The 17,979-nt window shown below is 57.8% G+C and overlaps 1 protein-coding gene across 9 annotated transcripts; it reads left to right on the forward strand.

Moving 5' to 3' along the window:
- Positions 1–364: 364 nt before the first annotated feature.
- TEDC1 (tubulin epsilon and delta complex 1) lies at positions 365–17,597 on the forward strand. 9 transcript variants are annotated; one of them, XM_022575896.3, is made up of 9 exons: positions 376–549; positions 647–725; positions 1,016–1,218; positions 1,511–1,666; positions 2,712–2,810; positions 5,809–5,895; positions 6,355–6,522; positions 6,682–6,818; positions 7,846–8,099. In XM_022575896.3, the coding sequence occupies exons 1-9, from the start codon at positions 403–405 to the stop codon at positions 7,988–7,990; spliced, it is 1,221 nt and encodes a 406-aa protein (XP_022431604.1). In that variant the 5' UTR covers positions 376–402; the 3' UTR covers positions 7,991–8,099. The 9 variants fall into 9 exon arrangements, 8 of the variants coding, with proteins under 8 accessions (XP_089764429.1, XP_022431601.1, XP_022431605.1 ...); XR_002644858.3 differs by lacking the exon at positions 6,682–6,818 and adding an exon at positions 9,047–17,597 and having other exon boundaries at positions 377–549; positions 7,846–8,242; XM_022575893.3 differs by having other exon boundaries at positions 373–549; positions 6,355–6,818.
- Positions 17,598–17,979: the final 382 nt, after the last annotated feature.

Genomic DNA, 17,979 nt, shown 5'->3' on the forward strand with positions numbered 1-17,979 from the left:
CCTGAGCGCCGCCGCTGACCCTCCGGCGGTTGCTAGGCTGCCATTTGGTGCAAGGGGCTGATTGGTGGGGTCCGGATGAGGAGAGTCAGGTGTCGCCGCGATTTGAGTCGCGGAGGGCGGACCCCGCGAGGCTCTCAACGCCGATGGGTCCCCGACGCACCGGAAATGCCTCCGCACCGGACAGAACAGACAGCACTCAAACGCCGGGGGCACCGCTCATTGGGCAGGAGCTAGAGGCGCGTCTCAGCCTACTCGGTGGTTGGGCGCGGGCCCAGCAGAGGCGGCACCTGAACGGTGACTGGGCGGGGGGACGCAGCTCTCGCGGGGATTGGTCGCGGGGACGCGGCGGCGGCGGCGGCGGCGGCGGCGGCGCGCAATCTGAGACAGGCGGGCGGAGGCTGCATGGGGCGGCGGCGGCGGCGTCGCCGGGTGGACCCGGCGGACGCGACCCGGGCCCTCCCCGAGGCCATCGCCGCGTTGAGTCAGACTCTGCCCGCCGGACCCAGCCCCGAGACCTTCCGCCGCGCCAAGTTCGACCGTCCGGAGGCGGTGAGGCCAGCAGGGCAGGCGGCTGGGGCCAGTAGGGCTCCGGGAGGACGCAGGGACGCCGCCAGCCCCGCTGACCGTCGCTCTTTGATCCTCGCAGGCCCCCGCGCTCTGGCGGCTGCTCTTCCGCGTGCTCTCGCCGCAGCTGGCCGACGGCGCCTCGGCCTCATTCTCCCCGGGTAAGGCCCGCCTGGTAAGGCTCTGGCCCCGCCCACCCAGAGAGCCCCGCCCACTGCACGACCACGGGACAGCCCTCCGTAAGGCCCCGCCCACTTCCCCGCCTCCCCGATGAGACACCCCGTCCCCCCGCGTGAGCCCCTCCCCTTCCCGCCTCCAGGTTAGGTCCCAATGCTCCTGCTAGTCCCTTCCAAGCATGGTCTCTGCTCTGCGTCCCGAGGGGGTCCCTTAGGAGTCTGGGTAGCGTCACCTCCAGTGGGTGTCCCTCCTGAGCTGGCGTCTCCTACCGCAGAGGCCCAGGTCCGCTCTGTGAAGTTGGCGCTGCGCACCCAGGGCTACCCTAGGCGGGCCCTGGCACAGCTCCCGGACGACGGCTCCCAGGGCGGCCGCGAGCTGCTGCTGGCCCTGGCCTGGCTCCTGGCCCGCGGGCCCCTGCCCGAACGGCTGCTGACCCAGAACCGCGTGCAGCTGGGAGACGAGATGCCCGTGTGCGAGGTGGGTGAGGGATGAGTGTGAGCCGCACCCAGCCCGGGCGGGAATCCTGGGTGTGGGCACCGGACCGGCGGGGTCAGCCCTGTGGGGGTCAGTGTTGCTGCCCCGAATGCCCGGGTGAGCACACGGAGGCAGGTGAGGGCCGGGGACGTGCCCACAGGCTCCTGACCCAGCTCTTCCTGGGGCCCCCCCCGGGATCTCTTGGCTCTCACTCCCAGGGGCTTCCTTTCTCTTTCCCCTTCGTGGTCTCTGCCTGGGGTGTGAGAGCAGTGCGTGACCCTTGCCCCCTCCCCAGTGCGAGGCCCTGGCCAGCCCTGGCCCTCCTGCCCCCAGTGTGGAAGCAGACGGCTGTGTGGACATCCGCCACCTGCAGTGGCTGATGGGAAAGCTGCGGTTCCGGTGGCGAAACCTGATGGCCAGTCAGCAGGAGCAGTGCGCCCTCCTGGGCAAGGTAGTGCCACGCATGCGTTGTCCACCCAGGGGCAGCTGTCCTCTGTGCTATAGAGGCCTGTCCAGCATTCCCATCTCAGGCTGGCGCCCAGCCTTTGGCTGAATGTGGGCCTTCCCAGGCCTGGCTGGGAGCTGACCTGTTGGGCACAGCTTGGGGTGGCCCAGAGCCTGACCCTAGGGCTCCAGGTTGTCCAGGAGGGGGCCTAGAGCAGGTGTTGCTGGACATCTATGGGGCAGGGAATCAGGGGGGCAGGGAGCCTGCAGGGTCGACCTTCCTGTCCCCAGAACTCCCTAGAAGCTTCAGACTCTATGTCACTGAGCACCGAAGTGGGCCCTGGGGAGCCACTGCTGCCTGAACACGAGATGGCGAGGAAGGCACCCCCTCCCACCGCATCCTGGGTGTGGGCTCACGGGCGGTGGGCAGCTCCTGCGGGCTTCCGAAAGGCTGGTAGGGCTCAGCTGTCGGGGCACAGGTGTCCCCACAGGTCCAGTGCATGGTCTGGGCTGAGCGGTGGCTGGGCAGGTGGCCCAGGGCTCGCACCAGCGCAGGGCTCTCTGGTGCTGGAACACCCTGCCTTGTGCTCTGCCCCTGGGAGAGGGTCTTTTGCTCAGCTAGCGTTTCCTGGGACCCCTCACTGCCTCTTGTCTGGGCTCCAGCTGCTCCTCTGTGTGGGACATGCCCACCAGTTAGCCTCCCTGCTGCCTTCAGGCCTCACCTTGCTGGGGTGCCCTCCCTGTGTCTGTGTCCCTGCCACTGGCCTCACTGTTTCTGCCACCACATGGGCCTTGCACTTGATGAGCTGAGGGGGAAGCAGGGGCGCCCCACTCTACCTATACTGCACCCCTGGGAGCTGGGTGGGGTGCCCCTCCCTCTGCATGGGCCTCCTGGTGGGTACTGGGCCCTGGGCCAGCCTCCCAGCAGTGCTGACTACTCTCCTGGGCCCGACCCTCTCTGAACCGTTTCCTTATCTGTAAGGTCCTTGCCTAGCGCTGGCGGTGGGGAGGTGCCCACCTTCTCAGCCTGGGGTCTGCACTGCCTGTTTCAGATCCACTCATATACCCGTGGCTGCCACAGCGACCGCAGCCTTGGCCACCTGTCTGTCACCGAAACGGAGCTGCTCAGAGACCCGGAGGGTGGCCGTCAGGTGAGGGCTGGTGGGACCAAGGTGGGCGTGGCCCAAGGTGAGAAGGAGCCTGGGAGGGTGGGGGACCCAGACAGCAGACCTGCTTTGAGCTGTGGGTGTTAGCCAAGCTCACCATCTTTTTAAAAAGTATTTATTTATCTATCTATCTATCTATCTGTTTATTTATTTATTTATGGCCGCGTTGGGTCTTTGTTGCTGCATGCAGGCTTTCTCTACTTGTGGCGAGCGGGGGCTGGCTACTCTTTATTGCGGTGCGCGGGCTTCTCATTTCAGTGGCTTCTCTTGCTGCGGAGCTCTAGGTGCGCGGGCTTCAGTAGTTGTGGAACGCAGGCTCAGTAGTTGTGGCTCACGGGCTTACTTGCTGCGCGGCATGTGGGGTCTTCCCGGACCAGGGCTTGAACCCATATCCCCTGCATTGGCAGGTGGATTCTTAACCACTGCACCAGCAGGAAGTTCCTTTTTTTTTTTTTTAAAAAAAAAAAAAAAATTTATTTTATTCATTTGGCTGTGCTGGGTCTTAGTTGCGGCATGTGAGATCTTTGTTGCGGCGTGCAGGATCTTCACTGCGGCATGCGGACCCTTAGTTGTGGCATGTGGACTCTTTAGTTGCAGCATGCGGGATCTAGTTCCCCGACGAGGGATTGAGCCTGGGCCCCCTGCTTTGGGAGCATGGAGTCTTACCCACTGGACCACCAGGGAGGTCCCCAAGCTCACCCCCTTCCCTATGTAGGAGACACGTGCAACCTCAGGGCCTCTCTTGCCCCCAGAGCAGCCAGTGCTGCTGTGTGTGTGCACGTGGCTGGGTACACTTTGGGCAGTGGGAAGAACACAGGTGTCTGGGCCGGGCTGGCAGCCAGCGAGGGGGGCCACTGGAATTAAGGAAGACTGTTCAAGGGTCCGAGCTGACGGTGTGGGTACCTTGAGCTTGGGCATGTGTCACCTGTTGATGGGGAGGTGGGGGTTGGCGCTGCCCCACACTCTACTGACCTTCTTTTCAGGAGCCCCCATCCATCATCACTGTTTCCTTCCCTTGGGCTCACCTGGCCAGTGGGTCCTGGGACAGGCCCAGGGCTGGCCATTACTTGTGCTGGGCCCTGGATTGTCCAGAGTGTGAGGCTGGCAGTGCCTTGTCCTGGGACACTTGGCTGGGTAGGAGGGCTGAGGCTCAGGGCAGGCCCAGCAGATCCCGCCTGTAGAGCCGCATGCTCCTCGGGGGTCTGCATCCCCACCGCGGGGTCAGGGCGGCCACCTGGGGGTGTCTGCCTGGCCCTTGGTGCCTGACCGGCCTGCGTTCCTGGCTTTACCTGGGCGAGGCCGTGCTTGGCCCTGAAGGTGCTGAGGCAGCATCTGGGCGTACTGAGATGCCCTTGGCTCTGTTCCCTTTCAGGGGTGACTCAGTGAGGCGCAGGCCTCCTGCCCCTGGTCCCCTCCCTGGTCTGAGTAGAGCAGAGGCTGTGCCAGCTCCAGCCTGGTGCTGCCTGGGACCCCAGCCTCTGTGGGGGGCCTGGGCGGGTACGACTCCCCTCCTCCTGGAGGGTGGTGCATGTTGGTGCCCCAGGACTGAAAACGGTGTGGCCAGGTGGATGGGGACAGTTGGCTTCCTTCCAAGGATTCTGGATGAGAAGCTGGTGGCAGCCTGGACCAGCCGACCTGAAGGGGCTGCGCTCTTGGGATGGGTCCCATGAGCTTCTGGAATGATCTCTTGTTGCCATGTCAGTGGCCAGGCATGCTGTGGAGTGGCTGGGCAGCATCCTTGGTTACTGGCTGGGCCTGTAGTCTTCTTATACTGTGGCTTGGGACGCGGGGGTGTGGACACCCTCTGGGATTGTTCTTGGGAGCTGAGTAAGCTGCTCTTCTCACGGGCCAGCAGGTGTGTGTAGCGGGGGGGGGTGGGGTGTGGTGTGGGCATGTGGGCTCCGCCCTCCCATGTCCGCAGCCCTCCCCCAGACCACAGGGCGATTCTCACCGCAGGCCTGCCTTCCCTGCTCCCCTGGCCATGGGCTGGGCCCTTGGCCTGGTGCTCAAGGCTGCCCCCGTCTGGCCCCCTGGCCCGGGAGCCCCTTGTCCAGCCATGTGCATCCCCTGGTTGCCTGGCGGGCACGCTGGTGCACATGGCTCGGGCACCAGCCTCTGTGAGTGGAGGCCTGGCAGGGCTCTTGTCTGGCCGTTTGTCCCGGCCCCAGAGCACACTCCTGGCTCCCTTCTAGAAGGAGCGGTGCCGGAGGCTGGGTCACTGTGCTGGCTGCTGTGTTCAGAGAGGAGCACAGCGGGTGCTGGCCTGGGCCATCCCAGTGGGGCCCATCTGTCTCTCTGCAGCTTGCCGTGGGCCCTTGGGGTGGACCGTGCCTGGCCTTGCCCCTGTCCGGCTTCCCGAGGCCGCAGTGGCCTCAGCAGGAGGGACGGGAGCACGTGCCCGTGCACTGGACTGCGGGGTCCGCAGGTGCGGGGCTGTTCGGGCCGTGCCTGCAGGGTGGGGCTGGGGGTCTGCGCGGCTGTGTTCTCCACCCTGGTCCCTGGTCTGTCCTCCGTCGCCTCCAAGCTGGGCGCCGTGCAGCCCCTGCCCTGCCTTTGGGCTCCAGGGGACTACAGGGAGGGATTCCCAGAACCCGCCAGTCTCCCCCATCCGGGGCCTCCCCGTACACCCGAAGCCTCCGGGGTGCAGCCCTCAGTCAGCGGGGCATGTGGGGTGGAGTCCCAAGTGAGGGGGCACCAGGACTCAGCCGCCGACCCTGCGGGACCCACGCTCGTGGGGGGCTGGCGGATCACTGGTGTGGTCAGAGGCCTGGTAGGCTTGGCCTGCTTGTGCTGGAGGTGAGGCTGCCCTGCCGTGCCGCGCCCTGTCCTGCCATGCCATGCCGTGCCCTGCAGGGAGATGGCTCAGCCCGCAGGTGGGCCGGGTGAGCCAAGGCGACTGAGCCAGGGCGGCGGGCAGGGTGTGCAGGGCCCCAGGCGCACCGGGCTCCCTGACTCCGCGGCCTTTTACTGGTTTGCGTTGCAGCTGCTGCGGAGGCTGGAGAGGGAGAATGCACGGCTGCAGGCGGCCCTCGAGTGGCGGCGCCGGGAGCTGGTCTTCTGGCGGTGGATGGTCAGGAAGCCGTTCCACCCACCTCCCGTCCCTCCCCTCCCCTCCCCTCCCCTGGTCTGACCACAGCAGCCCTGGGGTGGTGGTGGGGTCTTCTCATTTTCCACACAGGAAGAGAGTCTCAGGGAAGCCCCCCACACCCAGCCCTGAAGGCGGTTTCACACCCAGGCCTGTGGGTTTTGTGTGTGTGGCTCTTTCCAGATGTCTGTCTGTCCCATCACCACCCTTCCCAGCTCCTGGGGAGGCCCAGACTTCTCAGGGGTCTTGGCCTTCCGGAAGCCTGGCCTTTGTGCCTCCCTGGCCTCCAGGCCCACCAGGGTGACGGTCACTGTCCAGCTTGGTCTGCGACCCGGGGGCGGGAAGTGACCCTGGGCCTCTGTCCCTACTGGCTGGGGAGCTGGGCCTCTGGTTGTGAGGCCCGGGCCTGCCGCCCACCCTCTCACTTGGGGTCCCTCTCTGCAGGACACGGTCCTGGGCGCCTGCCCCCCTGAGGCCTCACAGCCCACGTTTCTGCCCAGGATCCCCACGCCAGGGACTGGAGCGTTGGAGCCCCTGGTGCGGGAGCTGCAGGCCCTGCAGGGAGAGCTGCGAGAGGCGGTGGAGGCCCGGCGGGTGGCCTGGGAGGCCGGGGTGAGGACTTGGGGCCCTGGCCCGGGTTGTGCTCGGTGGGGGGCTCCCACGGTGGGACTTGCACCATTTGGTCTGTTTGCAAGGGGGGTGGGCTCACCTGCCAGACTCGGCTGCCGCCCCACCCTGGCCACCCTGATGGAGATCTGTTCGTTATCCCAGGGCAGTTCTGGTGTCGTCCCTGCTGGCTTCCGCTCACACCATGTGGCCTTTTGGACCTGCTGGTGGACATGTGTGTCCCCCAACCCCACCTGGGCGCCACCCTCCTCTCTCCATGAGCTGGACCGGGCGAGCACCGGGTTTGTGGCTGTGAACAGTGGGCCACGTGCGCTGCATTGATTTCCTTTTTCTGAAGCATCTTAGAGTAAACTGCAGGCGTGGTTTTCCCCTCAGATACCCCTGGGGAGCATGGGTGTTTCCTGGGGGCCTGCAGCGTGGCTCGTTCAGGCCCTGCACGGCCATGTCTCCTCCGGCCGGGCCAAGCTGGAGCCCTCTGCCCTCTTGGGCAGTGACAGCTGAAGCAACGGTGACGTTTGCAGGCGGTTTCTCACAAGAAGTGGGGCCGGTGCTTGTCCGGGCTCAGGGCTCTTCATGCTTCCTTGTTGCGAACCATGGAGCAGTGCCCACTGAGGGTCGGGGTCAGGGTCAGGGTCAGGGTCAGGGCAGTTCCCTGGGGACACCGAGGGCACAGCCTCTTTGCGCTCCCTGCTGCCTGCAGGGTCTCTGGGATGGGCCTGCCCTGGGGGCCAGAGGTGTCCTCACCAGGTCGTGTCCTCGGCCTGGCGTCCCCTTAGCCTGGCGTCCCCTTGGGTCAGGGCCACCCCATGCCACCCCTCTGTGAGGGCGGTGGGAAAGTGGGAAGCCGATAGAGCAGAGGACATGCTGACCCCGCCTGGAGTGGTGGGTGGGGTTGGGGGTGGGTGCCCCGAGGGTCTGCACTCTGGGCTCTGAGCAGACCCTGCAGGACTTGACCTGCTGGGGGCAGCCAGGCCCACTCCCCCTGCAATACCGCGGTGCAAGAGCTGGGCCTGCAGCTGGGTGGTCCTGAGGGCTCAGGCCCTGCAGGGCTGTCGGGGGTGATCGAGCTGCTGGCCCTTTCCCCGGGGCCCCACGGCCTCTGGCTTAGGGCTCAGATGCTCGGTGCGGGTGACAGAGCCTGGAGGAGCCGGGCCTTAGAGCTGGTGCTGGAGCTGCTCCTCTTTGGGCACTGGGAGGGGCCGCAGGACTGCTGGCGGCTGGGGCAGGGCTCAGGGAGAGCCGAGGCCCTGAGCCAGGGTCCTGGTGAGACTGGTCACCCTCGGCTCACTTGCCACGTCCCCTGTGCAGGTCGGAGGCCGTGGGCCCGAGTGGAGTGCCGCGAGGACGGCCTTGCGGGAGGCCGTGGGACAGGACCTGGCCGCTCTGCGGCAGGCCTGCGAGCGAGGCGGCAGCTGCAGCCTGGCCCAGCCCCACGGGCCCCACCGGCTGGTGAGGACTGAGGCTGGGGCGCCCGGGGGCCCAGGCCTGCGGGCCCCTGAAGTGATTGAGGCGCTGAGGAGCCAGGAGGCCCGCCTGGAGGTGGTGCTGCGCCAGCTCCAGGGCCAGTGTCGGCAGGAGCTGGCCAGGCTGGTGGGAGCCCCGCCCGGCCCCGTCTGGATCCTGCCACCTGGACGCTGACGTTCCCTGCTCCCGGGGGCACCCCCCTCAGCCTGGCTGCGCCTTGGAGGGGCAGATTCCAGGCCAGGTAACTGCAGGGGTGACACAGACACAGCCCCTGTGGAGCAGGCACACTGGGCCCTGGGCCCCGGGTCCCCACTTTGGGCAGTACCCAGCCCTGCGGCCTGCAGTGCTGGGGGCAGGCCCATTGTGGTGGCCGTGGGCATTCAGGATCTGGAGAAGACCCGGAAATAAATTGTGGAGGCCTCCTTGCAGGGCTGAGGCTCCAGCTGTCCCTCTGCCACCCTCCCGGGTCTCTGTCTGGGGAGGGGATGCTCCCCTCAGGCCCAGGGCGAGGGGTCCCTGGGCAGTGGTGGCTGAGGCTGGTCTGGTCTAGGGCTGCCCAGGTGCTGGACGGACAGGCATGGCCTGCAGCACAGGGTGGGCGTGAGGGCCCAGGGGACGCAGTGTCCTGGAGGCACCCTTGGAGCACCCTCACCCTGGGCTCCCTTTGTACACCCCACCTGGGCCACGCCTATGCCTGGTGTGCGTGTGCGTGTGCGTGTGTGTGTGTGTGTGTGTGTGTGTGTGTCTGTGTTGGGCAGGGACGCCTGATGGGAACCTTGGGTAGTGGGGGGACTCTGCTCCGTTTCTGGGGGTGGTGCCCCGGGGGGGGAGAGGGAGGCCACTGTGGACAGAGGGGGCTTTGTTCCCGAGACTGCTCTGGGAGCTGGGCTCCGCCCTGACAAAGAGCCATCTGTGTCGGGAGGATGTGCCCCCAGCCTGCCAGAACAGGCTCCTCTCCCTCCCAGGAGGCTTGGCTTCTTAGCACCTGCCCCGTCTCCCTTCCGCCAGTGGACATGGCCTCAGCCCGGCCTCCCCTCTCCCCCAGGGCGCTCCACCCGGACCTGGTGCCGCCAGCTTAGGCCCCAGGGCCCAGCCACAACGCCTTCTCACTGGCCTTTGCTGTCCGCTTGGGGAGTGCTGGCTCACGCCCAGGGGCACTGGCCCCTCTGGGCCATTCTGGGCCTCCTTTGTCCCAGGTTGGGGCACACCTGTGGCGCCTCTGCACTGGCCTCAGGAGCACTGACCAGACCGGGGTCGAGCCGGCGCCCCTTCCGGTGTGCCCCCTGACCCTCTCCTCACAGGCTGGCCCCAGAGAGCCTCTGGCCCGAGCCCCTCCCTCCAAGGCCCGGCCCCCCTCTCCTAGCCCCTCTTATGGGCTCCCTGCTTGCTCCAGTCGGGTCCAGGGCACACGGGACTCAGGCCCCCGCCTGCGGCCCTCGAGTGTTTAAAGGCACTTCTGGACCCCCTGCTGCCGTCCCCCTGACTGCCCCACGGGGCAGGTCCACTGAGGATTTCCTGAAGCCGGGATGGCCACTGGCCCTCGGGAACTTACGTTTTAGAAACTCAAATGCAAACTCTGCGTTACGGAGCTGTCACTTCTCAGACTGATCTGTAGATTCAGTACAATTCAATCAAAACCACAAGCGTGTCTGTGTGTCTGTGGGACCTGGGCTGGTGATTCTGAAACACGAGGTGGAACCGGCCCGAGAGGCCAAGCTGGGGGTGAGTGGAGCCGTCCGCGGTGACCCCGCGAGCCAGGAGCTTTCCAAGGCTGCAGGGGGCAGGCGTGGGCCCTGGGGTTTGGCTCCTACTGTTGCCGTGATAAGTTAGCGCTTGTAAGTTAGTGGCTCACGGCCCTGACCCTGCCTTCTGTGGGACTGAGGTCTGGTGGGCAGGCAGGAGGCCCCGGGGAGAATCCACTGTGGACCTCAGGCCTCACGAGGGCTGTCATCTCCAACACTCCCCAGCCCCGCGGCCACTGCAGTCCCCTCTGCATGTGACAGGACAGGTTCACAGGCTCAGACCCTGCCCACCAACCCCAGACCCACGGGACAGACGGGGTGTGGGGCAGCGTGGGCCCACGCGTGCACTGGAGCCTGGCCTGGCTGCATGTGTGAGGACTGCACACTGGGGCTGCCGGGTTCCCCACCGACCCACAGACACAGCCCTGCAGGAGGTGAGGATGCCACGCTCCCCTCTGGAGTGGCTTCCTAAGACCACACATCAAGACTAGGAACCTCTTCATTAAGAGACACTGTAAAGACAGCGGAAAGGCAAGGCTGAGCAAGTGGGAGTTTATCGCAACACCTGTAGCCCGTGAAGAACTGGTGTGGAGCAGATGGGGCCGTCTGTGAAGAACTGGTGTGGAGCAGATGGGGCCGTCAGCCCAGGGGCAGACACCGCGGAGAAGAGGAAACGGGAACTCAGATAAGTCAAACTGTAACCAGGGACGTGCAGGCGCGCTGTGCGGCTGCAGGCGGGCGGGGCACCGGGAAGGGTGGGGCTGGATTCGAACTACCCCCGGGAAGCACACGGGCGCGTCTTGTGAGAGGCCCCCAACCCCCTCGGAGTCGCGGAGTCAGGAGCGGATGTGGGAGGTCCCTGCCGTCCGCCAAGGGGGATGGGTGAGGGGGTGACGGGGACAGCCGGCTGGCCACACTGCAGCGGCCTCCTGGGATCCGGAGTCAAAAACCCTCAGTCTTCTAGAAAACACAGGCATGTCGCAGAAGACGACACACAGGGAGGTCTTAAAACAGCCATGACTGGGGTAGGGAAGGGATTCTCATCTGTGGGTAAGCTCGGGACAGCGGGGCTGCCTTGCGGGGATTTGTGGTCGTGGGCTTACTAACGGTTCCCACTCGCCCCCAGGGCACCTGTCCTTTGGGTGTGTCAACCACGAGGTCAGAAATCGAGGAGCCGGTCCAGGTGCCTTCCCGCGTTACCTCCACCTCCACGGTCCTTTTGGTGCCCTACCCCACTACCCACTGGCCGGCCTCCCTCTCCCTTGTCCTTATCTGCATTGGTCGACCTTGGCTTGACCTTGGCTTGGGGGGCGTGGCTGGCTGGTCAGGACTGAGGCCCCCCCGGGCCCACCTGCAGCCTGAGGGGTATTCCCCGTGGCCTGCTGAAGTTCACGTTTGGGTGGACAGGAGCATCTCTCAGCGGCATTTAGGAGACAATCCCTGTTGGCGGGCACAGTCGACGACCTTGGTCCGTAGGCCCCCGGCACCCGTGTCCTTGCCTGTGGGTGTGGCTGGTGGCCATGAAGTTGTGCCTCTCGAGCTCCGGGGCCCCCAACTGGGTCCTGGGTGCTGAGTGCAGCTGGGCGCCAGCCTCTCTGTCCTTCTTGGCTGAGCTGGGCTGTTCCTCCTCTCATCCATCAGCCAGGATTCCCGAGGTGCCCAACGTGTGTCAGCCCCGGGGCTGGGTGCAGGGTCTGGGGGAGAGCAAACACCATAAACGAATATGCATCAGGGGGCGATGGCCCTGGCCGTGCGGGGTCAGGGCACGAGGTGACAGAGGGTGGTGGTCAGAGGAGGCCTGCCCAGACAGTAAAGGAGGGGAGGAGAGGGTGCTGAGTGTCCCGCCCGGGAGGGTGGTCCAGGCAAAGGAAATGGCGTGCTTATGCTTATGCGGGGGCTGCACGGGGGGCACCTGGGAGGGGGTAGGACATGAGCTCAGAGGTGGGGTCGCAGAGGGGCAGGGGCTGCAGGCTTTTGTGCCCCAGGTCAGGATTTCGGAGTTTCTTCTGAGCGGGGTCGGGGCACCGTTCGGGGCCAGGTCCCGTCTTCATTCCAAAAGGCCCCGTCTGCCCCTGGCGGGAGAGCTTCTGGGGTTCAGCGAGAAGGCGGTGAGGGGTGTTGGGCTGGGCCCTGGTGGACTCTGGTGGATTTGGGGCCTGGGATCTGTTGCTCTCTTGGCTGTGGGGCTTGTGAGCTGGTGACTCCTCTTTTAAGTTGTTTTTCTTCTTACCGTCTTCATTTACAATTCCCAAGTTTTTTCCTTCCCTTTTAGGGACAATTTTTAAAAATTGTGGTAAAAAACACATAACATTAAGTTTGCCATCCTAACCATTTTTTAAAAATTGAAATACAGTTGATTTATAATACTGTGTTAGTCTTGGGTATACAGCAAAGTGATTCACACACACACACACACACACACACACATATATATATTTTATAGATATATATTTTTCTGATTCTTTTCCATTATAGGTTATTACAACATATTGAATATAGTGTCCTGTGCTGTACAGTAAATCCTTGTTGCCTTTTATCTAGATTGGGGTGGTCATTTCATGGTTAAATAAAAATCCTTGTTACCTATTTTATGTATAGTAGGACTGTATCTATGAATCCCAGGCTCCTATATCCTTCCCCACCCCCTTTCCCCTTTGGTAACCGTAAGTTTGTTTCCTATGTCTGTGAGTGTGTTTCTGTTTTGTAAATAAATTCATGTGTATTAGTTGTTAGTTTCCACATACAAATGACGTCATGTCATATTTCTCTTCGTCTGGCTTACGTCCCTGAGTGTGATGATCTCTAATTGCATCCACGTTCCTGGAAATGGCATGATTTCATTCTTTCTTCTGCCATCCTAACCGTTTTTAAGTGTGCAGTTCAACAGTGTTAAAATATTCACACAGTTATGCCACAGATCTCCAGAACTTCTTACATCTTGCAGCACAGAAACTCTGTCCCCACTAAACATTAATTCCCCCTCCCCCAGCCCCGGGCCCCCACCATCCTTTCCGTTTCTGTGAATCTGACTCTTCTAGGGACCTCATATGAGTGGACTCACACAGGATCTGTCCTTTTGTGACTGCCTTATTTCACTGAGATAAAGGCCTCGAGGTTCATCCGTGTTGTAGCAGGCGTCAGGATTTCCTGCCTCTTTAAGGCTGAGTAATAGACCTCGATAGGCTTACCCCCTCATCTTTCAGTGGACATTTGGGTTGCTTGCAGCTCTTGGCTGTTGTGAAGAACATGCTATGATGAATGTGGGTGTGCAGGCATTCCTGTTTTTAGTTTAGTTTTAGAGGATCTCTGGGTCATAGAGAGCCAGGCATGGCTTGATGGAGACAGCCGTGCAGTCCGCAGAGCCCCTGGGAGGTGAGCCAGGGGCAGGGACCAGATGGGGCACCCTGGCTCGTCTCCCTTGGGAGGAAGGTAGCGGTGACTGCTAGCTCCCCCTAAAGTTGTTTCTTGGGTCTGATTGTTTTGGCAGCTAGCATTGCCCTAACTCAGGGTTCCTGCACTTTCTCAGCTCATGGCGCTTGCAATGAATGGCTCAGTAATTTTTTTCACAGCACCTCTTGGTCCAAAGAAATACTTAACACTTCTGTGTATTGTGGCCAAAGAGCTTAATAAGTGTTTAGGTACTAACAACTTAGTAGCAGTTTAGAAAACAAACCCAAAACCCCAAACAAACCAACAACACATGAACTGAAAAAAACCTTAATTCTTAGAAACTACAATTACTTATCAATAGGATATCTGAAACTGTTAGACTCTACACACTTTTTCAGACCTTAATCACATTGGACACTGCCACCTGCATTACCTGATCCCTGTGGATTTTTGCCTGGTGTTTGCTTTTTTATTTCAGCAACTGCTGTTAAACCAGCTTTGCAAAGAGATATCTTAGAAAGGAAAGCAGTGCAATCCAATATGGAAACTCTGAGTTCAGTCGAATTATTCACAATGTGTCTGGCATGCTCTGTATCCCGTGTTTCCCTCAAAAATGGAAAATACCCTGTAGTGCCCCTGAGAATTCATTGTAGCACCCTGGGGTGCCTCGGCACACAGTTTGGGAACTGTGGCCCTAATCAACTCAAGTCTTTGTGTTTCCCTATTCTGTTTCTTTCCGCTTTGTATTGTGTTTTATTGTATTTTATTTATTTTACTTTATTTTTTTTTGTCGAGTGGTTTGTGGGATCTTAGTTCCCTGACCAGGCATTGAACCTGTGCCCTCAGGAGTGAAAGTCCAGAGTCCTAACCACTGGACCGCCAGGGAATTCCCTGTATTGTGTGTTTAAAGCTCCATCCTCGAAGCTGTCTGTACAGCTCTTCGCTGCTTCTGCCCAGCGGATAAGGTCCCAGATTCACTACATTTACCATTTCCTACACGTGGACACCCTGGCTGCCTCACAAAAGCCCCTGCTCTTGGGTGGACCTGTGGGAGCAGGGCTTTGGGGTGCACACCTGGAGCAGACCAGTGAGTTCTCCAGGTGGTCGGTTGGATGTTCCAGTCCATGGTCCCACCAGTTCCTACGTCCCCGGTCCCTGTGACCCTCCCTCAGCATGTCCTAGCTTCTGCAGGTTTACTTGACATTTCTCTAATCATTGAATTTGACCATCTTTTCATGCACTTGCTTAGTTTTGGGGCCTTCCTCTTCTGTAACTGGCTGGTCATATCCTTTAATTGTTGGTGTTTGGGGGCGGCTGACTTTCAAAAATTGCTTTGCAGAAGTTCCTTGAAAATTCGAGAATCCTTCTTTTTTTTTTTTTTTTTTTTTTTTTTGTGGTACGCGGGCCTCTCACTGCTACGGCCTCTCCCATTGCGGAGCACAGGCTACGGACGCGCAGGCTCAGCGGCCATGGCCCACGGGCCCAGCCTATCCGCGGCATGTGGGATCCTCCCGGACCAGGGCACGAACCCCTGTCCCCTGCATCGGCAGGCGGACTCTCAACCACTGCGCCACCAGGGAAGCCCCCTTCATTGGTTTTACACATTATAAATATCTTCTGTATTCTGTCATCTGTCTAAAAATTTGCTCACGGTTTCCCTTTGTTGAATAGAAAATTTAAAGTTTGTTTTAATTGATTCATCATGTTTTTGCCTCTTGCTTTTTACAATTAACACTTGAAGACATGCTTCCCTCTCTTGTGTCATATTCTCCTACACTTCCTTCTGTCAGTTTTTTCTTCAGCGTTTAGGTCTTCACTCCATTCAGAGTCCACCTCTGTGTGTGGTGTCAGGCAGGAATCCAGGTCTCTTCCATGTGGTGAGCCAGTTTCCAACACCGTCTACACACAGACGTATCCTGTCCTCGTTGATCTGGGCCTTCTCCGTGTTCAGCTCCCATCTATCCTGACCTCCCTTCTGTTCCACTGGTCAGTTCATGTGCCAATACTGCGCTGCTTTGATCACCGTGTGTTTCATCAGGGTCCAGCCAGAGGAGCAGAACCAGTAGGGGTTCTATATGAAGAGATTTACTGCCTACTGTTGCTGGTGTAGGAAGATACTGTGATGATGGTAGTTTCATTTTGGCCGCCTTGCTAACGCTTATTCTCAGTCTTCAAGGGCATGTAGCTAAGGTTCTCCATTAAGTATGGTGCTTGCTGTGCTCTTTCGGTACATAACTTATTATAGCTTTTTTTTTTAAAGATTTATTTATTATTTATTTATCTTATTTTTACTTTTGGCTTGTTGGGTCTTAGTTGCGGCGTGCAGGATCTTTCGTTGTGGCGTGCAGGCTCTTTGTTGCCGTGCGTGGGTTTCTCTCTAGTTGTGGTGCGCAGGCTCCAGGGCGCATGGGCTCTGTAGTTTGTGGCACGTGGGCTCTAGTTGAGGCGCATGAGCTCAGTAGTTGTGACACGCGGGCTTAGTTGCCTCGCGGCATGTGGGATCCTAGTTCCCTGACCAGGGACTGAACTCACGTCCCCTGCATTGTAAGGCGGATTCTTTACCACTGGATCACCAGGGAAGTCCCAACTCTTTATAGGTTTTAGAAAGTTTCCTTCCACTCTTATTTTCCTAGGAGCTTTTTTAGAATCATAACTATTAAGTGCTTTGTCTTTATTAATCAAGACAATCATATGATTTTCTCCTTTACTTTATTGTAATGAATTACATTATATTAACACATCAACACCCTTTCCCAAGTCAAACCATCCTTGCATTCCTGTGAGAAGTCCTATTTGATCATACTATAACTTTTAAATATACAGTTGGTTTTGGTTAGCTAAAATTTTATTTAGAACATTCATATCTATGCTTGAAGTGAAATAGGTCTATAATTTTCTTTCTTTTCTTCATATGTTCCTTACTATGTTTTGCAATCAAGATTACATTGGACTCATCACAGCCTTTGCCACCTAATTTCTGGAAAAACTTGTTAAGTTAGGAATTAACTGTTCCTTGAAACTTGAATTTTACAGAGCAAAAGTTTTTGATTTTGATGAAGTCCAGTTTATCAATTTATTGTTTATGGATTGTGCTTTTGGTGTCATGTTTGTTTGTTTGTTTTTGACCAGCACCAGGTCGTGAAGATTTCCGTTTACATTACCTTCTAAAAGTTTTATAGTTTTACATTTAGGTATATGATCCATTTTGAGTTAATTTTTGTATGAGATTTGAGGTTTAGGTTGAGGGTTTTTGTTTTTGTTTGCATATGGATGTCCAATTTAGTGAAAGTACTATCCCTTCTCTGTTGAATCACCTTCACACCTTAGTTAGAGCTAATTGGTCACATTCAACAAACAAGGAATAGAAAGGAACTTCCTCAACCTGATGAAAGGAATCTACCCAAACTCCACAGTTGACATAATACTTAATGGTGAAATATTGAAAGCTTTCCCCCAAGATCAGGAACAAGGCGAGGATGTTTACTCTTGTCTCTTCTATTCAACATTATATTGGAGGTTCCAGCCAGGGCAATTAAGCAAGTAAAAAAAAAAAAGGCATCCAGGTTGGAAATGAAGAAGTAGAACTATATTTGCAGATGACAAGAACTTGTATATAGGAAATCCTGAGGAATCCACAAAAAAATATTAGGATTAATATATGAGTTCAGCAAGGCTGCAGGATACAAGATCAATATGCAAAAGTCCATTGTATTTCTATGCACTAGCAGTGAATAATCTAAAATGAAGTTAAGAAAAACAATTTCACTTACAACAGCATCAAAAAGAATAGACTAGGAATAAATTTAACCAAATGTTGGGTAAAATTTGTGCTCTAAATACTACAAAACACAGGTGAAGGAAATTAAAGAAGGTCTAAATAAATGGAAAAGACATCTTACGTTTATCACCAAATTGATCTATAGATTCAATGCAGTCCCTATCAAAACCTCAGATGGCTTTTTTCAAAAGTGATGAACTGATCCTAAAATCACATGGAAATGCAAGGGATACAGAATAGCCAAAACAATCTCAAAAAAGAAGAACATAGTTGGAGGATTCACACTTCTCAATCTCAAAACTTACCACAAGCTACAGTAATCAAGACAGTGTGCAGTTATACAGCAGAAACTAACACACCATTGTAAAGCAATTATACTCCAATAAAGATGTTAAAAAAAAAAAAGAATCCGCCTGCCAATGCAGGGTACACGGGTTCGAGCCCTGGTCCAGGAAGATCCTACATGCCGCAGAGCAACTAAGCCTGTGTGCCACAACTACTGAGCCTGTGCTCTAGAGCCCACGAGCCACAACTACTGAGCCCACGTGCCACAACTACTGAAGCCAACGTGCCTGGAGCCCGTGCTCCGCAACAAGAGAAGCCACCGCAGTGAGAAGCCCACGCACCGCAACCAAGAGTAGCCCCTGCTCGCCGCAACTAGAGAAAGCCTGCGCACAGCAACAAAGACCCAACACAGCCAAAAAAAAATAAATAAGTAAATAAGTTTATATTAAAAAAATAATAAAGTAGCACACCCCACCCGAAGCATTCTTTATCACATTCATACCTCCTAAAATTATCTATAAAATTATTGTTTATTTGAAAAAAAAAAAGACAGTGTGTGGGACTTCCCTGGTAGTCCAGTGGCTAGGACTCCACGCTCCCAATGCGGGGGGCCCGGGTTCAACCCCTGGTCAGGGAACTAGACCCCACATGCCACAACTAAGAGTTTGCATGCCGCAACTAAAGATCCTGTGTGCCGCAACTAAGACCCGGCACAGCCAAAATAAATAAATAAATATAAAAAAAGAAAAGAGAGTGTGGTACTGTAATAAGAGTAGACATATA

The sequence above is a fragment of the Delphinapterus leucas genome, chromosome 2, assembly GCF_059928025.1.
Source record: "Delphinapterus leucas isolate spDelLeu-1000000601 "Yukka" chromosome 2, BTC_Dleu_Yukka2, whole genome shotgun sequence".
NCBI classification, from domain to species: Eukaryota; Metazoa; Chordata; class Mammalia; order Artiodactyla; family Monodontidae; genus Delphinapterus; species Delphinapterus leucas.